Source organism: Delphinus delphis, chromosome 4 (genome assembly GCF_949987515.2).
Source record: "Delphinus delphis chromosome 4, mDelDel1.2, whole genome shotgun sequence".
In the NCBI taxonomy this organism is placed as follows: Eukaryota; Metazoa; Chordata; class Mammalia; order Artiodactyla; family Delphinidae; genus Delphinus; species Delphinus delphis.
In genome coordinates, this window is record NC_082686.1 from 132,976,874 (window position 1) to 132,997,311 (window position 20,438).

At 51.9% G+C, this 20,438-nt stretch overlaps 1 protein-coding gene across 1 annotated transcript in view; it reads right to left on the minus strand.

Moving 5' to 3' along the window:
* SH3BP5 (SH3 domain binding protein 5) overlaps positions 1 to 20,438 on the minus strand; it is an 81,082-nt gene that overhangs the window by 7,339 nt on the left and 53,305 nt on the right. Inside the window, exon 4 of the mRNA XM_060011484.1 lies at positions 6,568 to 6,732. Coding sequence (XP_059867467.1) covers positions 6,568 to 6,732 — 165 coding nt within the window. The remainder of the gene's footprint in view (positions 1 to 6,567; positions 6,733 to 20,438) is intronic.

A 20,438-nucleotide genomic window follows, 5' to 3' on the forward strand; every position in this document is an offset into this window, starting at 1 on the left:
TTGTAAATCAACTATACTTCAATAAAATGTTTTTAAAATAAATGAAAAAAAATTATTTGAGGAAATTAGTGGGCAGACTAAGATTAAATGAACTTCCAAAGAGAACAGGATTATTTTTCCCTATTCATCTATTCTGGAAAAATCACGTCAGATCAGATGAAACAGATTGGCTGAGGCAATGAGCAGGAAAGAAGAGAGGGAAAAACAAAAAATCAGAGGGAAAAAAAAAGAAACATTCTCGGATTCAGTTGACGTCCACTTCTTCTGAGTAGCCACCATGGGTACCTCCTGTTCTCACCTGGGGTCAGGGACTGAGGGGCAGGCAGGCGGTACCAGCGGGAACTCAGACGTCAGGGACCTGGGAGCCCTACAAAGCCAGGTATGTGCGCGTCAGGACGGCAAGGCAATGGTGACCTCAGCTGTTCGGCCCCTTCCCAAATATCCTGAGTTAGCTGGTGGACAAGAATCCAGGATCCAGAGGGTCAAACTGAACAGATTCTGGGGTTTACAAAAATTTGTGACCAGGTGACCAGTCAGTGTTCTGGTGGGAGATTCTGGTTTTAAAAATGAGTTCAAGGGGGCTTCCCTGGTGGCGCAGTGGTTGAGAGTCCGCCTGCCGATGCAGGGGACGTGGGTTTGTGCCCCGGTCCAGGAGGATCCCACATGCCACGGAGCAGCTGGGCCCGTGAGCCATGGCCGCTGAGCCTGCGCGTCCGGAGCCTGTGCTCCGCAACGGGAGAGGCCACAACAGTGAGAGGCCCACGTAACACAAAAAAAAAAAAAAAAAATGAGTTCAAAACCCAACAATCAATGGCCCTCCATGGCAGCTCAAAGGCACAATCCTAGAAACAGGGACAGTGTTGGTTCTCTCCCCCATCACCTAAAAAGCATCAGAACAAGGCCAGCTGGGAGGAGAGACGATGCAGGAGATAAACAGCAGTTTAGGCCACATCAGCGGCTCACAACTTCCTTCTCATCTTTTACTTACAACTCACCCAAGTGTCATGGGATGAACTGGAAAGGCAGCAGTCAGGTGGGGCGAGAGGGCCACGCTTTATTTTACCCAAAGAGCAGCAGGGAGGAGACCCAGCAGGACAGTTGCAGGAGGACACCACCCAGGTGGAAGCCAGCGGTCCATCACCCCCTCCAGGCAACAGCCACAGTCAGCCCGGGGAAGTTCACTTATGCACTTATAATAAGGGGTTTTTTAAGTGTCAGGAAAAATTCTGAAAGACTTCGATATGAGCATAAAATGACTGGGTGTCCTGTCCTGTCTGGGTGTCCTGCCCCCTTCCAAGTTATCTCTGCCTTTCGTTGTCTTGGAGCTATTTTATGACCCTGTTAAGTTGGGGAAAACTGATAGTAATATAAATGATTCTTACCCCTAGAAATGAAGATTGTGTCCAGTAGAGACGCATTTGATTATTGATTGCCCTGTAAATATTGACCAATTCTGTATCTTGTAAATTCATTTCAGCATTCCTAAACTTCCTAAACTTCTATATGAGTGTGTTTTTTGAATTCTCCTTTGAAAGAGCTGTAACATCTTATTAGTTCCGTCCTTAATGAGTTAAATAAAATCTTTGACAGGAGAACACTTTATACTTATCAGAGTTCACCCTTTACCTTCTTTAAAATGTGTATCTTTTAACAATGTTTTTTTTGTTGTTTTCTGTTTTTTGTTTTTAACAATGGTTTTAATGCTTGAGATACTTTTAAAAACAGAATTAAAACAAAGTCAGAGAATGGAAATAGGGAAGTGAGACGAGCTGGCATGTGGTGACAGGCTTGCTAAAATGACTTCTCAATCTAGACCAAGGGGCTCCGGAGAACCCTTCCCCTTGGCTTCTAACACCAAAGATGTCACAGTGACATGAAACGCACTCGAAACCTCCCCAGCTTGGTCACTTAGGGAAACGGTAGTAACTCTTCAGTCTTGTCTTAAATCTTAATCTTTAAGGATTCACTGGTGTAACCTTTATGAACACACAAAACCCAAGCATATCAGAGAGATGAAGGCAACCTATTGTGATCTGTTCCACTGCAAGAGGATTCAATGCAGGGTTCACCTTTAAGGACCAGTCTGAAAGCATTTTAAATAGACGATCTACAAAAGCTCTGATCTGAGGCTACAATACAGAGCATTCCCTGCAAGAAGCAGGGCTCTCACCGACTGCACACAGGCCCTTTGTCTTCCTTGGCCCTTCGTCTGCAAAAATCTTCCTAAAATTAAACACTCGGAAGGCTCCGAGCACTTGGCGACATTGCCAGCGCAGAGTGAGGCAGCAGCAAGGACGCCGTCCCGATTCACCCCCACCAGTCCATCTACCATCCCCGTCCCAACCTCCACGTGCACATAACCCCCTGCTCTCGCAGGAGAGTCTCCACTCCGCTTCCCGCCTCTAGGGAGAAAGTCCCCAAGCAGGTCACCTTGGTTACGTCTCCTAGGTAACCAAGCAGCCCCTGAAACATGGAACCAGCTGTGAACTGTGTGCCCAGGGGTGGGAAAGGAATGTGGGGATAAGGGCGGATGCTGGGAAGGTGGAAGCCACAAATGGAAGCACAACGCAGATGTCCGTGCAGACCTCAAGGTGGCCAGACGCACGTGCAACCCAGCCCTGGGGCGCCAGCGCCCAGACCTCTGCGAAGGCTGGGCTGACAGATAATTGGCCTGGACTCTGGGCCCCTGAACCCCCGATCAGCACCACGCTCTTCAGTTTACCACCAGCATATTCAACTCAGAGCTGCGTACGCTGATTAAGCACCTACTGCGTGCACAGAGCACACTGGAGACCAAACCCGGACCGCCAGCCTCACGGGGCAGACGCCCAGCAGCACCGCGCTACTCAGGCAGCTGGGATCCAGGCTGTCGGGGCCACCGGGTCCAGGGGCGTGGGTGGGGACCAGCAGCAGAGGCTGCGCTGGGGGGCTCGGCGCGGGGTGCTGGGGGAAAGGGCGTGGGCGGGGAAGCACCTAGGGCTGGGGGTGCTTAGCAGAGCCACCTGTCCACCCTCCGCGGGCAGCGCTCAGCTTCCCGCCTCCTTCCCCAGAGCAGGCAGGCTCCCGGAGAAATCACTATCTGGGCACCAACAGCCCTGGGATCCTCTTCCCTACGGGGACCATGTCCCAGGGCTGACCCACGGGCTCTGTGCTAACCTCTGGGTGCACTGGCCTCTGCGGATTCTAACGACTAAGAAGTCAGCATCCCTGGGGTTCCCAAAACCCAGACACACGCTCCTACCCCGCCCCCCGGGCCGGCTCCAAACGCCCAAGGACTGACCACCCGCTGCTGCCCAATGGGAGGCTTTGAGGCCCCAGGCGTGAGGCCTGAGTGACCAGAACAGCCGCAGCACCACGGCCCAGGCAGGCAGCAGGTAGCGGGCCCTGGAGAAAGCATGTGGGGAGGCCACCGCTGGTGCTCGGGACCCTGAGAAGCCACAGGCCTCCCCCTGGGTCAGCAGAATAGACAGAATGGGGCCCAGAAGTGCTAACGGGCCCCCTCCCGGGAGCCACAGGGCAGCCCAAGCCCTCTGCTCACAGCAACACACAGAAGATGCTCAAACAGATACTTCCTACAGGGACACCAACGGGCACTGCCAGCCAGGCTGGGTCCCGTGCCGGCAGAATGAGCTCAACCGACCAGGAGACGTCCAGCCAGCCCGGCTCCTCCGTCTCACATTCAGCTCTCCCAACCTCGAGGCCATCCACCCTCATGCCCAACATCCCGGAGCTAAGAGCAGGGTCCTCCGCTCCCGAGAAGGTGGCTTCACGGTCTCCTCAGATCCTCGGCCCATTCAGGCTGATTTCTGATTCCTCCTGCAGCCCTGGGTACACAGGGCCAAGGAGGTAGCTTCCCAGGGCCTTGGGCGACAGGTGGTACATGCCCACCAGCACAGAAAAGTTGGCCGTGTGCATCCCAGGGCTCAGATCCATGCCCCCAGGGCCTTCCTCTCCAGGAGCTGCTGGTCCCTGACAGTTCATGCCTCCCCACACCTCCTCCCTAGAAGGGCTGCTCCGCGGCCAAACCGGGTGAAGCTGGAGGGGCCTCAGCTGCCTAAAGCCCAAGTGGGAGCAGCAGGGATGCCACATCCCCAGTAAGGCCACTCAAGTGCGTCGCGGCTTCCAAAGCCCTGCTGATCCCAGCTCTGAGTGCAGAACTGTTCCTCTGTCCCTGACCGGGGCACTGCATGTGGCCTAACAAGAGAGACCCCGGGGCTCCAGCGTGGCTCCAAGTGGGGCTGCCCGCTGTCACCCTAAGTCTGAAGGAACAGAAGGGACACACAGATGGCCTCAAGTAAGGAATGTGGGGACCCCAGGGTCCTTCCACTGTGCCTGGGCTAGAGGTCACACAGCCCAAAGCACTGCCACTTCCTCAAGACAGCCTGGACCTTTCTGAGCTCTGCATCTTTCTCTAGACTCTCACGTGGCAGTTTCTTCAGGAGAAGAGGGTGAGATGACGCTCCCTTCTCCTGAAGAAACAGGCTTCCTGGAGGATCTAGAAGTCAGCCAAGGTCGGGGACATATTCCAGGCCGTTCACTGTCTTTGTCCAGCAGCGCTCAGGAAGCCGAGCGTGCCAGGCCCGCGTGGCCCCGGGAGCATGCTCAGTCAGAGCGTGCCTCACAGCAAAGCCACACGTGAGCGTCTGTACCATCCGTCACATCCCTGGAGTGTGCCCCCTCCAGGTTGGATTTCTCAGTGACACGGGGACATGGTCGAGGACAGCTCTGCCAAGGGCTCTGTCTCTTGCTAGTGTCAGTTTCCAATTCTGCTTTTCCCCATCAGCAGGTCAAGGAGCAGCATCTGAGGCCCATAAAACTGGGGAGGAATCTAGGGAAGAGGAACGGCAGCCCCAGGGTGGAAATCCTGGCCTGTGACCCAGAAAATCTGCTCAGCTGCAGGCGTTACACCCCCATGACCAAGAAACCTTCAGTGACCTCAGTGACAGCACACATCAGATGACCCTCCCCGGGACCTCAGGGGCCCCATGCGATGTCAGGAGGTCCAGGGCCGTTTGGTACAGCCCCACAAGTTGCACACTGCACAACCCCAAGAAGCGCCATTCCCAAAGACTGGTGTGAATGGTGCTTCCGGAGTCATGGGATGTGGAGGTCTTGAGGACGCCTCTCCCGGACTGCCACTCACCATCCACTTATGGTCCCAGGACTTAAAGAGTAGAAGGAAAAAAAAAAAAAAGCAGAAACCCATTTTGTTCATTTTTAAAGGACAGATTAAGTGATTTCTGAATGATTCTGACTAGCCTGATTTGGGTCTTGTTTGGGGTGGACGAAGGGCAGGAAAGAAAGGCAGGCCTTCAGCTAATTTCTTGCAAGGAGCTACTCTAATTTTTTTTTTTTTCTTGTCCTTTTCATTCTGTCAGGCTGTGGCTTGTAAACTTCCAAGATTTCCAACCTCCCCTTTGGCGTTTCCCCAGTGGACCCAGGAAAGCTGTGTTTGGCTCTCCCAACATCGTGTTCACTAGGTGGCAGGAGGCCCCAGGCCACACAAGCCCAGCCGGGAGCCCGGGGTTCAGGGGAGGTGCTACAGAGTCGACCCGCATTTGACACCAAGTCCAAGCCGTTTGTGTGCCAGGCATTCCATTTAAGGAAGCACAAGGCCATCTTTAATTATCAGGTCCCCCAGGACTTGAGCCACCATGGCAGGTGACATTGAAAAGGTTCTCTTCCAGCCCCGCAGGCGGCCTCTCAGGGAATCCAGACTAGCTCCCACCCCCTACATCACCCTTCATCCAAGGCCTCACCCACCTCCCCACAGCAAACCAGCTGGAGGAGGGGAGGAAAGAGGTGACAAGTCCAGCTATACCCACCACGTCCGATTCTCAGCAATATGGCCAGAGGGCAGATCGTGGGAGCTGGTAAAGGGCCAAACAATGATGGCACCAAACCTAGGAGTCAAAGCCCACTTTCTGTGCATACACTGGTTCCCCAGACCCCAGCCCAGCCCGAAGGCCAGCCTGCGCACCCCCTGTATTCTGGCCTCATCTGCCATGGCCCCCGCTTCTCACCAACTGGCACCCACCCCTGAGTCCAGGCTCCGCAAGTAATCAAGGTCCTCCACCCCAGGCTCCAAACCCAGCCAGTCCCCTGGGACTCAGAGGGAGGGGACTCTGGAGAACGATCGGGTCCCTCGGGAAAGCCCCATCCAGTCAGGACCGTCAGAGGTGATCTGAACCAGACAAACCTCAAACGACAGGGAAGGGGCAGGTACGCCTGTCACCGGGTGACTGTCATCGTAGAGTACGGCTCAGCCCCAGGCCCGCAGAGACCCCATGGAGATGACCGCCTGTGATGCACAACATGCCTGGGGGTCTGCTTCCTCTGCTCGGGGAAACCAGCGGGGAGTCTGGGTCTGATGGGCACCTGCACCCCGAGGCCACAGGATCCCAAGGCGGACGCAAGCCCAGCCCCTCTCCCCACCCCACGCCCACACGCAGACGCATGCCCCACTCCCTACCCCGGCCCACAGGCAGGCTCAAGGCAGAGGCGCGCACCCGGGCGTAAGCCCAGCCCGGCCCTGGTTCCACGGAAACGTTCCGCTGAGATTCATACCCTCTGGGTGGCGTGGTTCAGCATCTCCTGCCAGGCCGAGTCAAACTGCCGCTTGTCATCCTCCAGCAGCCGCTGCTCGGCCAGGGAGATGGTCTCCTTGGCGGCGCGGAGCACCTCGGTGGCCCTCTGGAAGTCCTGCGTGGCTCTCTGAGCTTCCAGCTGCGCCTGCGCGAGAGAGAAACCTCATGAGGCCTCGGACACAGCAGGGGCTCCCGCTGGCTCATCACACCCTCCAGAAGGTGGGCGTCCCGAGGGCCTGGACGAGTCCTGTCCTTCTCTGCCTGGGCGAGACCTGTCCTTCTCTGCCTGGGCAGCCTGGGAACAGGCCGGGCACCTGCAGGTCTGTGTAGATGCTGGATGGGGGAGTGGAGGGTCTTCACAGCCCGGGACCCAACATACCAGATAAACACGCAGGCTCTGGGTCAGAGTTAGAGGCAGCGAACTGGCCCATCCGTGCTGGGTACAGTGTCAACAGTGGCCCTTCAAAGAGATGATCTCATTTGCTAATGAGGCCAAGGGTATCAGTGTCTCCAGCAGCACCCCTGCCCAGACACATGGTTCAGCTCACAGCACGTGAGAATCAGAAAAGTCCCGGAGATTACTGTCCAACAGCGTCATTCTGAGTGGGAACCGTGGCTTCCACAGGCCAGGGCCGTCCCTGAGCTCACGCGGCTGGACCAGACTCCAGCCGCTCCGAGGCCCAGCCTCCCCGTGCCGGTGACCCTGCGGGACAGGCCCCCACTCAAATCACACGCGCCGACACCTGCGATGGGTGGGGGGAAGGCCCTGATCGTCACGATGCTGTTCCTGCTTTCAGGGAACTTCAAGTGGGAGAATCAACAGAAGCGGCAGCAGAGCCCCGTTAGCCTGGACTATCGGGAACATGAAACATCACTGATCCAAACTGAGTGTAAAACACCCCACATTTTAAAGTCTTACAACAAAAAGAGAACAGCGATCTCCTTTATAATGGCCAGGTTGATTACATGATGAAATGACAATATTTTGTACCTAAGGGGTTAAAATATATTATTTAAAACTAATTCCACCTGCTATTTTTAAATCTTTTACTGGGACTAGAAAATTGTAAGTCACATAGTTGACTCGCATTCCGTTGTTTCCATTCAGTAGAAACGCATCCCCCAGGAGTGGGCCATGAGGTTGCACCAGAAATTTGCAGCAAATCCTTGTCACTGCTCTCAGCAGGCCCACCTTGAACTCCCCGCCAGGGTTCAGGCTAGCCACTGCCAGATGCTGGGCCGCTGCAGCCTCCCACTCACCCCTCGCTAACCGGATCCCTCAGTCAGTTGCATAAACTGGGGCACACCCCGGAGGCAGTCCCTGGGACCCAGGAGGTGGGTGGAACATCTGGGCCCACACCCATTCCCCCGAGTGAGTCTCACGTGACTGAGAGGAAGTCTTCAGATACCACAGGCCAAGGACACTTTTCAAAGGCAGTTGAGAGGAACAAAATCAGACTTGGAGTCCATCAGCCCCCAGGGTGAGGGACAGCTCTGTGACCTCTCGGCGCCCCCTCCATCTTTTTGATCCTGTAACTGCGGGTCACACCCGACCCGACCCTCAGGCAACAACTACCTGGTCAGGGAGCTGAACTGGGGAGGGAGTGGACATTCAGAAGTACCAGAGGGAGGGGACACGAAGGAGAAATTTCTTCCCATGGAGGGAATCCAGGACGGCTTCTTAAATGAGGATGATCCCGAACTGAGGGCTGGAGATGGGGATGATCTGAAAATGCGGGTTGGTGGGGGGCCTGGAGGAAGCAGAGTTATGAAACAGTGTCTGTAGGAGGCTTGACAAAGGCTCCCATCAAGGTTTCAAAAGGGAGTCAAGGGCTTCCCTGGTGGCACGGATTCGTGCCCCGGTCCAGGAAGATCCCACATGCTGCGGAGCAGCTGGGCCCGTGAGCCATGGCCGCTGAGCCTGTGCGCTTGGAGCCTGTGCTCCTCAACGGGAGAGGCCACAGCGGTGAGAGGCCCGCGTACTGCAAAAAAAAAAAAAAAAAAAAAAAAAGGGAGTCAAGAACAGAGGCTGTGAATGAATGCCAGGCTAAAGCTTCCACCAGGGGACCTGCCTGCTGCAGACCCACTGTGTGGCCCTGGGACCACACAGGTGTGCCTCAGGGACACAGTGGGGACCAGGGGCCGCCCTCTAGGACAAACCACTGAGAAGACAGCACCACCTGCTGTCAGCAGCACACTCACTGCTCCAGAGCCCGAGCTCCAGGTCCACCGTGCTTCTCCCGTGTGAGGACAGCCCTCGGGGGCCCTCCACCTGCCCAGACGTGCTGGAGGGCACCTGGCACTGAGAAGCCGCCCCATGCTGAACCACAGACCACCTAGAGGCTTCAAACCAGGACCATCAGACCATAATTAACCCCACAGGATTCTAACATTTTCTAAGAAGGGATCTGTGTTTAAGGAAATTTTAGTATTTCAATTCAGCCACGTCTCCCTGCTTGAGTAATGAAGCTTTCTTCAGACAAGCCAAAAACAGATGCCCTCATGGGAACCTTCTGAAATGTGGCTGCCGTGACCCAGACCCAGCCCCTCCTGACCCGCTGCTATGCATCTGCTGTGTTCCAAATAGGGGAACCAGATCCCTACAAAGAGGGAAAAGAGGATGCCCATCTGAAGTGCCCTGTAGAACATGCTCTCTTTTGAGTCCCTGGGGAGTTTCTGAAGTTTCCTCAAGGCTCTGTCCCTCTTGTGGTATCAGAAATGTGCTTTCCTTGTCATATTGTGGATCCTGCTAATATGAGGGTGTGGTATACATTTAACCCAGATGGCATCTCTCCATCACTTATCCCCTCACTCATTCATTCATTCAAGTAAGTGCTGGACATGTGTTCTGTACTCACTGTCTATTCACTGCATCTTTCTGGGAAATAGAGCCCCCATGTCTCCAGGTGAGGTAATGTCCCAGCTAAAACCTACTTCCCAGCTGTCACTAACTTTTAGCTAATGAGATGTAAATAGATATTGAGTGAGGCTTGTACCCCTGTTACTAACCTTGTTGCTAACTTTTAGCTAGTACTCCTCTTACTAATTTTTAGCTAACGAGATATAAATAGATACTGAGCGAGACTTTCAGGAGAGCTCCTTTGTCTTTCCATCTGTGATATTAATATGACAGCTGGTGCTTCAACAGCCTTTTTGGATCATGAGGCAACTCTCTTAAGGATGAAGGAACAGTAAATTAGGTCCCTGCCCTGAACTGACTTTTTACATGACAGAGAAAATAAAGTCTCATATTCAAGCCAGTGTTATTTGGGGGTTTTCTGTTATGTTCCGCCAAATCTAAACCTAAATGATAACACATCTTCCCCTCCACACAGCTGGGCTATTCTGTAAACCTGACAGATGTGATTATAGCAGCCCGCATAGCCTGGTCAGATCTCCCTCAACTTCTTTCAGGCTGCTCAGAGCCTAGTTTATAACTGTTAAGCCCAAGGAAACAACTTTGGGGCTTCCTAAAGAACTCCAAAGCACATGGCCTGTTTGTAAGGCATTTCATAAAACATTTTCTAAACCCACACACACAAGGAAGGACCAGGCGGGTGCACACAATGTGGTGAGGGGAGCATGCCATCGCCCACCCCCAGCAGGACACGAGCCGCTGGACATTGATGAGGCATCTCCTGGGCGCTGAGTTCTGGGGAGGAGGGGTTCACACCAACATAAAGGGTTCCAACTCAGTCGGGTAAACAGACACGTTCATTACAAACTCCAATTCAACACAGACAGTGACAAGCGACCGGTGTAAAGCACATGGGAATGTTGGAAAGAAAGAGTGATTAGTCCAAGGTTTCTTAGGGAAGAGTTCTCGAAGCAGAGGGTGTCAGGCACCAGGCACCATGGAGCACAGGAGGCATCCAAGAGCTCACACCCATGTCTAACCGAGGAGGCTTAACTCAGAGACTACTTCCCAGCCTCCTAACAGGAACACGTGACCTCGAAAATCAGAAGCCAACTTAGAGTCCAAGAAAAGAGCAGGCTGTATCTGGCTCTCACCATCACATGAAAGATGATACCTAGAAATTTTTAGCCCAGCCAACTAGGTTTTACCTTCAAACTCCAACAAAGGACCCAGGACCTGGTATTAATACATTATCTGAATAAGGGCACTACACTCCCGGGCTCCCCAAGTGCGCATACGGCCCAGCGGGGCTCACGCACGGCAGGGAAACCCAGTTAGCAAACCAGAGAGCTGAGGCCTGCCCGACACAGCGCTGAGGACGAGATGTTAGCAGAACCAGGCTGGCGCTGTACAATGCAACACAGGAAAAAGGTGAAATATCTTCATGACTCGTGAACATTAACGGCTTTCACGGAAACAGCGCTATGGGGAGAGTGTTAAAAGGCTGCTTGTGAATGGATTTGATAAGTGGGTTCCCACGGTGTCATCAACAAAGGGGGAGAGGGTGGAGAGGCCGGCCACTGTCGAGGCCATGGCCATGGCCTTCGCTCCACTCCACGCCAGCCCACAATCGGCCTCAGGAAGGAACAAAAGCACCCGGATGTTTGCACTGGTTGCAACAGAGGTAGAAAGTGGAAGGAGGTTTGCAGGCCATCCAGTTCAACGCTCATTTTTCAAAGGAGGGCCCAGAGAAGCAAGGCCACCTGTTAAATATCACACAGCTACTTGGTAGCTGGCCAGAGCCAGGAAACCAGAGCCCCCAACCCTTGGTGGGGCTATTTCTGCTCTACAACAAGGCGCCTGCAAACTGGGTAACATTGCCAATGACATGATCGTGGGGCAAGTGGACAGTCTACCCATAAATACTACACAGCCAGAGGAGCTGTTGAGGGACCAAAGACCAGATAGCGGCTCAAACTGTGCAGGACTGCACCCCTACCTGGGATTCACACCAGCCAGTGAGCTGCAGAAACTGAAAAAGAGTAGGGGTTGTGTCACTCGGCTGCCCAAAGCCATGCTCTAGCTAGGGGTAGCTCCAGATCACGCAGAAAGCCTGCAAGACGAGACTAACCCAGTACCTGACTCCTAACAAACCCTAAGTGTGGATTTAGATGATTACAAAGAAAATCATAGCAGCTACTGTTGGAGCATTTATTCTGAGTATAATACATAATAAGGCGTTCTGGGACACATCTCATTTAGATCTCATAATTACCCTGTGAGGTCGTCCAAGTGTCATCCCTACTTTAGAAAGGAGACCAAGGTCAGAAAGGTTAAAGAAGTTGCCCAAGGTTACACAGATAGCAAGGGTGGGTTCAGATTAAAACCCTGACCCAGTGCCTCCCTGCTAAGCTTCTACCAAATACCACCCACTGGGCTACACACTTCTGACCAAGAGGTGCTGGTCAAGTGAGCCTCTCACTGTTGTGGCCTCTCCCGTTGTGGAGCACAGGCCCCGGACGCGCAGGCTCAGTGGCCACGGCTCACGGGCCTAGCCACTCCGCGGCACGTGGGACCTTCCCAGACCGGGGCACGAACCCGTGTCCCCTGCATCGGCAGGCGGACACTCAACCACTGCGCCACCAGAGAAGCCCTTTTTTTTCTTACTTATTTGTTTGTTTATTTATATTTATTTATTTTTGGCTGAATTGGGTCTTTGTTGCTGCGTGCAGGGTTTTTCTAGTTGCAGCGAGTGGGGGCTGCTCTTCGTTGCGGTGCGCGGGCTTCTCATTGCGGTGGCTTCTCTCGTTGCAGAGTACGGGCTCTAGGTACGCGGGCTTCACGGGCTCAGTAGTTGTGGCTCGTGGGTTCTACAGCGTAGGCTCAGTAGTTGTGGCGCACAGGCTTAGTTGCTCCGCGGCATGTGGGATCTTCCCAGACCAGGGCTCGAACCCATGTCTCCTGCATTGGCAGGAGGATTCTTAACCACTGTGCCACCAGGGAAGCCCAAGAGAGGTCCCTCTTACTTCTCCTCCCTAATCACAGGGCCACACTGGCCACTGCTAAATAGATGGGGACGGGTAGGGGGTTTGCAGGGAGAAAAGATGTCAGCCACCAAGGAGACCACGTTTCCCTTCCACAGAGTGCGAGTGAGGGGGGTAAGGGATGTGGGATCCCCGGTGTAAGAGCTGAGTGCTTTCCCAGTCAGGAGCCGGGGAGCAGATGGTGGGGTCTGTAGAGGCTGATGCTGAAAGCTCTCTGAGCGTGACCTCTCCTGCACCCCGACCCTGTTCCCTCACCTGCTCTTGGCAACAACTCGGACCCCACTCCCAGGGGAGCATGGGGCAGTCACAATTTCTCTTCTATCCAAACCACACTCCCATTCAGGTCAGAGGCCTCTGGATGGCTTTCCCTATTCGCTATGAACGCTATGGGTGTCACTTGACACCCAAAGGGATTCTCTGGGTTTACTTAGGAACCAATGGGCTCCATCTGCACCCACCTCCCAGTGCTCGATGGGAACAATCACGGATCAACAAGAGGCTTCCGGAAACCTCGGGACACCTGGGCGTGAAATGAACATAGGGTGCCCCACTGCCTCCTGAAGAGGATCAGAAAGTCACCAGCCTGGGGAGAGCAGAGGCCGTCCAGAGCGTGAGGGCAGCAACGGCCCTTCGGGGGCCATGGGCCTCAGAGCACCACAGGGAGGCCCGCCTTCTATGGCCCGAGTACTCTGGCTGGGATGACCCCACCCCACAGGAGAGCAGGACGAGGTCAAGGTGCCTGCTGCACTGGACATCCACTGGGGGGAAGCCCCCTGTCCTTGCCTGTTTAAAAAAAAAGATACAATTTTGTCCTTGCCCCTTTACAGTGACTGTTGCATGTGCTGCTGGGAGAATCCATCCCCCAGCTAGAAGCTCATGAAGAAAAGCCACAGATGCCTCTCCGAGCCATCTCAGGAAGATCAAAGATCCCCAGCGAGGGAGGGATATCAGGATGAACATCAAAGTGGGCGGGAGACGGGTCATGTGTTCTCAGTTTCACTCAAGCTCTCGTTGTCCGCCAGTGTTCCGAGCAATCCCAGGGATGGGAAGTTGCCAGAGTCTGAGACTTTCAATTCTGAAAAGTTCCTCCTTCCACGCCCTTTCAAGCCTGTCTGAGGTTAATGGAAGAATGGCCAGAGATGGGCATCCGCCACCTTGACCCTGAGGATGTTCTGGACACAAACATTTTAATCAGAAGCATTTTCTGGAGAGAATGCCAAGAAGTCCATTTAGTTCCTTGATTATTTTTCATATCCAGTGTTCCTAATTATTTCATTTATATTTAGTCAAAATTATTTTCATTAGGATCAGTTCTTTTCCATTTCAAATCAATTTGAGCCATTGAGTAGTTTCATCCACAAACTTTACTCATTATACAGCCTATGCCATGGAGTTTTCCGTTATTTCTGTCAAACTCAATTTTCCTGGACCAATTTTTTGCAGATCTAAAAATGTGTTGAACATATAGGACATCAATTTTTAATCAGTCCCAAATGTTACCATGTACAGTTTGAGCCGTTATCAGTTAATATTAAACTGTATAATATAAAACATATTAAACAATATATATTACAAATTACATGAAAGATCCATGGTGCGTATTTCTCATTAGAGAAATACGAGGAAGCCGTGAGCAGTCTTAAGAGACATAATACAGGGCCTGCAGCTGGTTTAGTGGAAGGCTCATCAATAAATCAGAATGTCAAGAGTCCCAAGGGATGAGAAAACATCAAGGTCACATAGTTTTGCTCTGTCCTGGGGTTAAAGATGAGCTGTTTGAAAACAAAAATTAAAAAGCTTTTATCTGCTTCAAAATAATACAGAAGTGAGAGCTGGGGCGGTCAGGGTGTAGGAAGGTAAAGACAAAACAAGACTGGCCAATGGGTTAGTGATTACAGAAGCTGTGTGAAGGGTATATAGGGCTCCAGTACACTACTTTGTATATATGTGAAATTTCCAATAATAAAAAGTAAAGAAAAAAATGATTCTCATTTGCAATTACCTACTTACTGTTCTCTAGATCTGCAGTGTCTTATGCAGGAGCCACTGGCCACAGGTGGCTGTTTACATTTCATTACAATGAAATAAATTAGGTTTTCAGTTACTTGGTTGCACCAGTCATATTTCAAGGGCTCAAGAGTCACATGTGACTGGTGGTCCCACACTGGACAGTGCAGACACAGAACATTTCCAGCATCACAGGAAGTTCTACTGGACAGGCTGGCCTAGACACTGGCCAACCATGAATGAAGGCCGGTGGAAGGTCTCAGCTACCATCCACAATCTCTGGTTTGTGTTCATCAAAACAGCATCTTCATGCTCATCGTTGCTAATTATCAGAGAAATGCAAATCAAAACTACCGTGAGGCACCACCTCACGCCAATCAGAATGGCCATCATTAAGAACTCTACAAATAACAAACTCTGGAGAGGGTATGGAGAAAAGAGAACCCTCCTACACTGTCGGTGGGAATATAAACTGGTGCAGCTATTATGGAGAACAGTATGGAGGTTCCTCAAAAAACTAAAAATAGAGGCACCATATGACCCGGCAATCCCACTACTGGGCATATACCCAGAGAAAACCGTAATTCAAAAAGACACATGCACCCCTATGTTTATTGCAGCCCTGTTTGCAATAGCCAAGACATGGAACAACCTAAATGTCCATTGACAGAGGAATGGATAAAGAAGATGTGGTACATATATTCAATGGAATATTACTCAGCCATTAAAAAGAATGAAATAATGCCATTTGCAGCAATGTGAATGGACCTGGAGATTATCATATCAAGTGAAGTACATCAGAAAGAGAAAGACAAATACCATGTGATATCACTTGTATGTGGAATCTAAAATACGACACAAATAAACTTATTTACAAAACAGAAACAGACTCACTGACAGAGAACGGACTTGTGGTTGCCTAGGAGGAGGAGGGTCGGGGAGGGATGGATTGGGAGTTTGGGGTTAGCAGATGCAAACTATTACATGTAGAATGGATAAACAACAAGGTCCTACCGTATAGCACAGGGAAGTATATTCAATATCCTGTGATAAACCATAATGGAAAAGAGCATGAAAAAGAATGTATACGTATGTGTAACTGAATCATTTTGCTGTAGAGCAGAAATTAACAACGCTGTAAATCAACTATACTTCAATAAAATAAAAAAATTTTTTTAAAGCAGCATTTTTGTTCCTGCTCTTTTTTATAAATAATCATACAGTTAAAAACCTGTCATAAAGGAACCCTAGAGGCACACTGTGGTGAGACCCTGGGTGCGGGGAAGGCCCAGCCACTCAATAGGGTGCTATGACCCAGTTTCTGGCAGGACAATTCCCACTTCCCCTGGTCATCCAGGGCCCCAGAGGGATCAGGGCTGGGTGTGACTCAGGGGTTTCGGTTGGGGGCTTCGGGGAGGTTCATCTGGGATGGAGCCCACCTTGCTTGTCTCCTGTGTGAGCCATCAGCCTGTGCCTGACCTCTGGGCCCAGCACGCACGTCCACACCACACCCGGGGGCTTCCCGCTTCACTCACCTGCCGCTTGTCCCTTGGCCTCAGGTGGGCACCATCTGCCTCACTACAGACGGTCCCCGGTCCAGCCAAGAGCTGCTGGCAGGAGGGAGGGCATGGGGTTCTTAGCCCAAGTCAGCAGGTCAGGGCTGGCCAGCCGCTGCCGTCTCTGACCTTCACACTCGGCTCCCCCTGCACGAGCACTGTGGCTCACCCAGCCTGCCAGCCACGCGTGGCGGGGTCTCCGAGAACGGCACATCCCACATGGGCCCCCAAACCAAATGCTTGCTGCCGCTGCTGGGACCCAACAGATGCCAAGCCTCTCTCTGCGCCCCCCTCCCCAGCCAGAAAAGTGCCTCCACATCCACCCCCCGGGGCTCCCTCTTGCTCCCATGCTCACGTGGCTGGGCTCCAAGCTGGCACAAGTTGGTCCAGGGCAAGCCTGAGGCAGGGGACGGTGCCCAAGGCCAAGGCCCTCGTGACCCAGCAGCACGCCGGGAGCTACCACCAGGCCCGGACCCCTGGCCCACGGGGGTCTAATCACAGTCTTTGGGCTCGAGGAGACAGAAACAACGGAGACCAACCGTTTTGTTTTACAGAAGCGAAATCAAGAGCCTAAGAAGTAAACTGGCCGGCTCAAAGGGCCAAGTCACATACCACCTCTAACTTCCTCAAATACGCGCTCACTTGGCGAGCCTCTCTGCTGTGGAGGGTTCCCCAGACTCAGCAGGGCTGTACCTTCCTCCCCGCAAATCCTCCCCTTTATTTCTATCTCTGCCTTGTCCCCAAACCACCCCCACCGCCCTCCCACACCCCCAGGTCATTCCCAGGACACAGGAAGCACAGCATCTCCAAGTCTCGGGGTCAGAAAGACACACGCACGCATCAGGGAAGCTTCCCTGGAAAAGAGCGCAGACCCCGGGCACAACAGGGTGCCCGACCATGGCCCGAGGTTTTGAGGGAGGGGAGGGGGCTGCTTTGCGTGGGCAGAGCCCGGGGCTCTGTAATTATGCCTCATGACGGCCCTTCACAGCTCATGAGCTGCTGCTGGCTTCCCATGGGGAAGAGGGAGCGTGGGAGACGAGAGGTGGATGAAGAATCGGGATGCCGGGATGAGTAACGGCATCTCCTTCCGCTCAGCCACAGCCAGAGTCTCGCACCCAAAGACAGCAGCTGCCTTGGCAGAGCTCTGTCCCTGCTCTCACCTACTACTCCTCTCCTTTCTCTCCGGCGGGGAGCCAGGTGGCTGGCTGGCCCTCAGCCCGTTCTGCCTCTGTGGGCACAGCCCTCCCTCTACCTGGGGATTGTGAGGGAGCCGCCAACATCTCCAGGGCCTGCTCTCCAGAAGGCAGGCCCACCGGGACCACGTGGACAAACACCCCCCTTGCAGCTCTCCAATCCCAGGGCCCCCGGTTCTAAACACACCATAGCGCTGCCCTGCACAGAACTGGCACTGATCGCCTGGCACAGCTGGGCCGCTGTGAGGCACCGTCCTGCGTCCAAAGAACTGAGAGCACCAGGGTACACTCCCAGCACCAACAATGACCATTGTTCTTGGGTCTTCAACCTTGAACAAGTCACTGGATGTCTCAGACTGGAGGTGAAAGGACAAGGCCTCTCTTATCTCCCAGCGAGCCTGGTTCCCAGTACAGAAGACATGTAATTACAGCAGGATTTTTGAGGCCGCAGTCTGGAACGCAGCGTCTGGCTTAGACATGTGCAAACAGTCCATCAGCAGGTGAGTTTACCACTGGGCTAATTTGCTTTTGCTGTCATCTTTATTGTATATATTTGGAAATATTCCGTAATAAAAAGCTTACAAAATTGCTTCTTGATGCACTTCTTAATCAGCTGTTACTTTGCTATTTATCTACCACATAGTTCTTTCCTCACACTCAAAATTATGTCACTGGGTTGAGTAAGGGCATCACGTGAGGGAAAAGGAGAGGCCCACACTATTTATCAAATCAAAATATAACCGCTGTTTCTAGTCAAATGCTTTAAACTGATCATAAGAAAAATACATTGTTCAAGCAGCCAGGGAAATCTGAAAAAGGACTGGGCATGAGATGATACAAAAAGAACTGTTATTCATTTTGTTAGGTGTGAAAATGTGATCTTTTAAAGGTTCTTATCTGTTAGAGATAAACACTTAAGTATTTATGGGTAAAGTGATATGGTATCTGTGAACAGCTATACCATTAAAACTGGGGACAGTGGGGAACATAGGACTGCAAGATGTTGCTGCTGGTGATGGGTGCCTGGGGTTCACTGATAGTCTCTCTACTTCTGTGCACACTTGAAACATTCCATAATAAAACGTGGTAAAGAAATGTTTTCTGAAGGCTTTGGTTCATCAGTTATCACTTTTGCTATTTACCTGCCACGTAATCACAAAACGCAAGAATATGCTACTCACTGAAAGATTAGGGAAACCAAAGGTATTTTGTCAAAGGTGCTCCTCACTGAAGGCAAAATTTAAGCTAAATAAATAAAATAAATAAAAATTTAAAAAATAAAATAAAACGCCTGTAGGATTGCCAATGAGGGGAAGTAAAGAGCCCAAATTTTAGCCAAGCCTGAGACAGGTTTACAAGACCGGAAAGGCTCCTGACCCTTCAAAACCCACCTTGCCCACGTGGGCAACTTACCAAAAATGTGGTGGCGTCCAACACTCCCCCCCCCCCGCCATCCTGTTAGTGGGCAAACCACTCCGGCTGTCCAGAATTTCTCATCTCTAGTCTTGATCTCTTCTGCTGTGATTTAAAACCCTCCCTCGCAGAGATGGGGGGAGGGGGGAGGGCACCCACTTAACAATGACAAAGCATGTTATCAGCACAAAGCACTTCCAAGGCGGGCAGAAACCAAACTGCAGAAACCTGGGTAAGCCCTGCCCTGCCCTGCACCTCACTTCTACTGCCGACAGGATAAAAGGAACCAGGTCAAGGGTGTTTATTCAACTCCTGCTGTACCAGTATTCACCTACGGAATCTAGCCTATAGCCCTGTTGGTAAGTATTGCTGTACCCATTTGAAACCCAAAGAAACGGAGGTTAAGGAACTGATCCAAGGTCACACGGCTAGAAAGAAAGGAGACCGAAGTAACCTAAATGTCCATCAACAGATGAATGGATAAAGAAGATGTGGTATATATATATATGCAATGGAATATTACTCAGCCATAAAAAGGAATGAAGTACCATTTGCAGCAACATGGATGGACCTAGAGATTATCATACTAAGTCAGGTAAGCCAGACACAGAAAGACAAATACCATGATATCACTTACATGTGGAATCTAAAAAATGATACAAATGAACTTAGTTACAAAACAGAAACAGACACATAGACATAGAAAACAAATTTATGGTTACCAAAGGGGAAAGGGGGGAGGGAGGGACAAATTAGGAGTTTGGGATTAACAGATATAGACTACGTATAAAATACACAACAAGGACCTACTGTATAGCACAGGGAACTATATTCAATACCTTGTAATAACCTATAAGGGAAAAGAATCTCAAAAAGAATATCTCTATACACAGATATATGTATCACTGAACCACTATGCTGTACACCTGAAACTAACATGACATTGTAAATCAACTATACAAGAAAGGGAGGGAGGGAGGGAGGGAGGGAGGGAGGGAGACAGACCAGGCTCGGACCCAGGTCCCATGACTGCAGTGCCCTAGAAAAGGAAAAGCACCAGCACAGGCCCCGTATTATTCCACTTGTCCAGCGGGGAGGCTGACAAGACCCATGTCTCTGATGAGAAACCCAGAACCCACCGGGCCACCCTCAGTTTGACAAACTGTCTCTACAACACCATCTGCACATTCACTTTGCCCAGCCCTCTGGCCAAGACATTCTCTCTGTAGAGCATCCAAAGCTGGACAAGTCCCGGCCAACCTCCCCACCCCCAGCTCTGTACCAAGGACTGAATGGGCTCCAAAGGCATCTCCAGCCTCTACACTATTAAAACAAATGGGCTCAAAAAACATTCCTCCTGCCTCTGAGGTAAGAAATACTCAGAAGATATAACGAGAGTATCTGTCAAGGGCCCCTTCCCCGCCAGTCTGGGATCCACAAAAGGGGCTTCTCAATTGGAAAGCTTCCTGACATTGGCCAGGACTGGCCTCCCCCAAGCTGGTGCCTCCATCACACAGCTGCCTGGCTTCACACCCAAGAGGCTGCTGTTAACGGGGGCAGGGGACATGCCCATTCCAAAGTGACTTCCATTCACACAACTTCCTTGGCAACTAAAGACGGATGGTTGGGAAGAGGATTCACAAAGCTTTCTACTCTTGGCCTGGAGGGCTGGAAGACACCCACAGGGGAGCCATGAAGGGAGACAGGGAGGAGGGGGAACAGTAGGACAACTCAACCCCTGGGACCCCAACACATGCTGGTGACCAGAGACACCTGGTCAG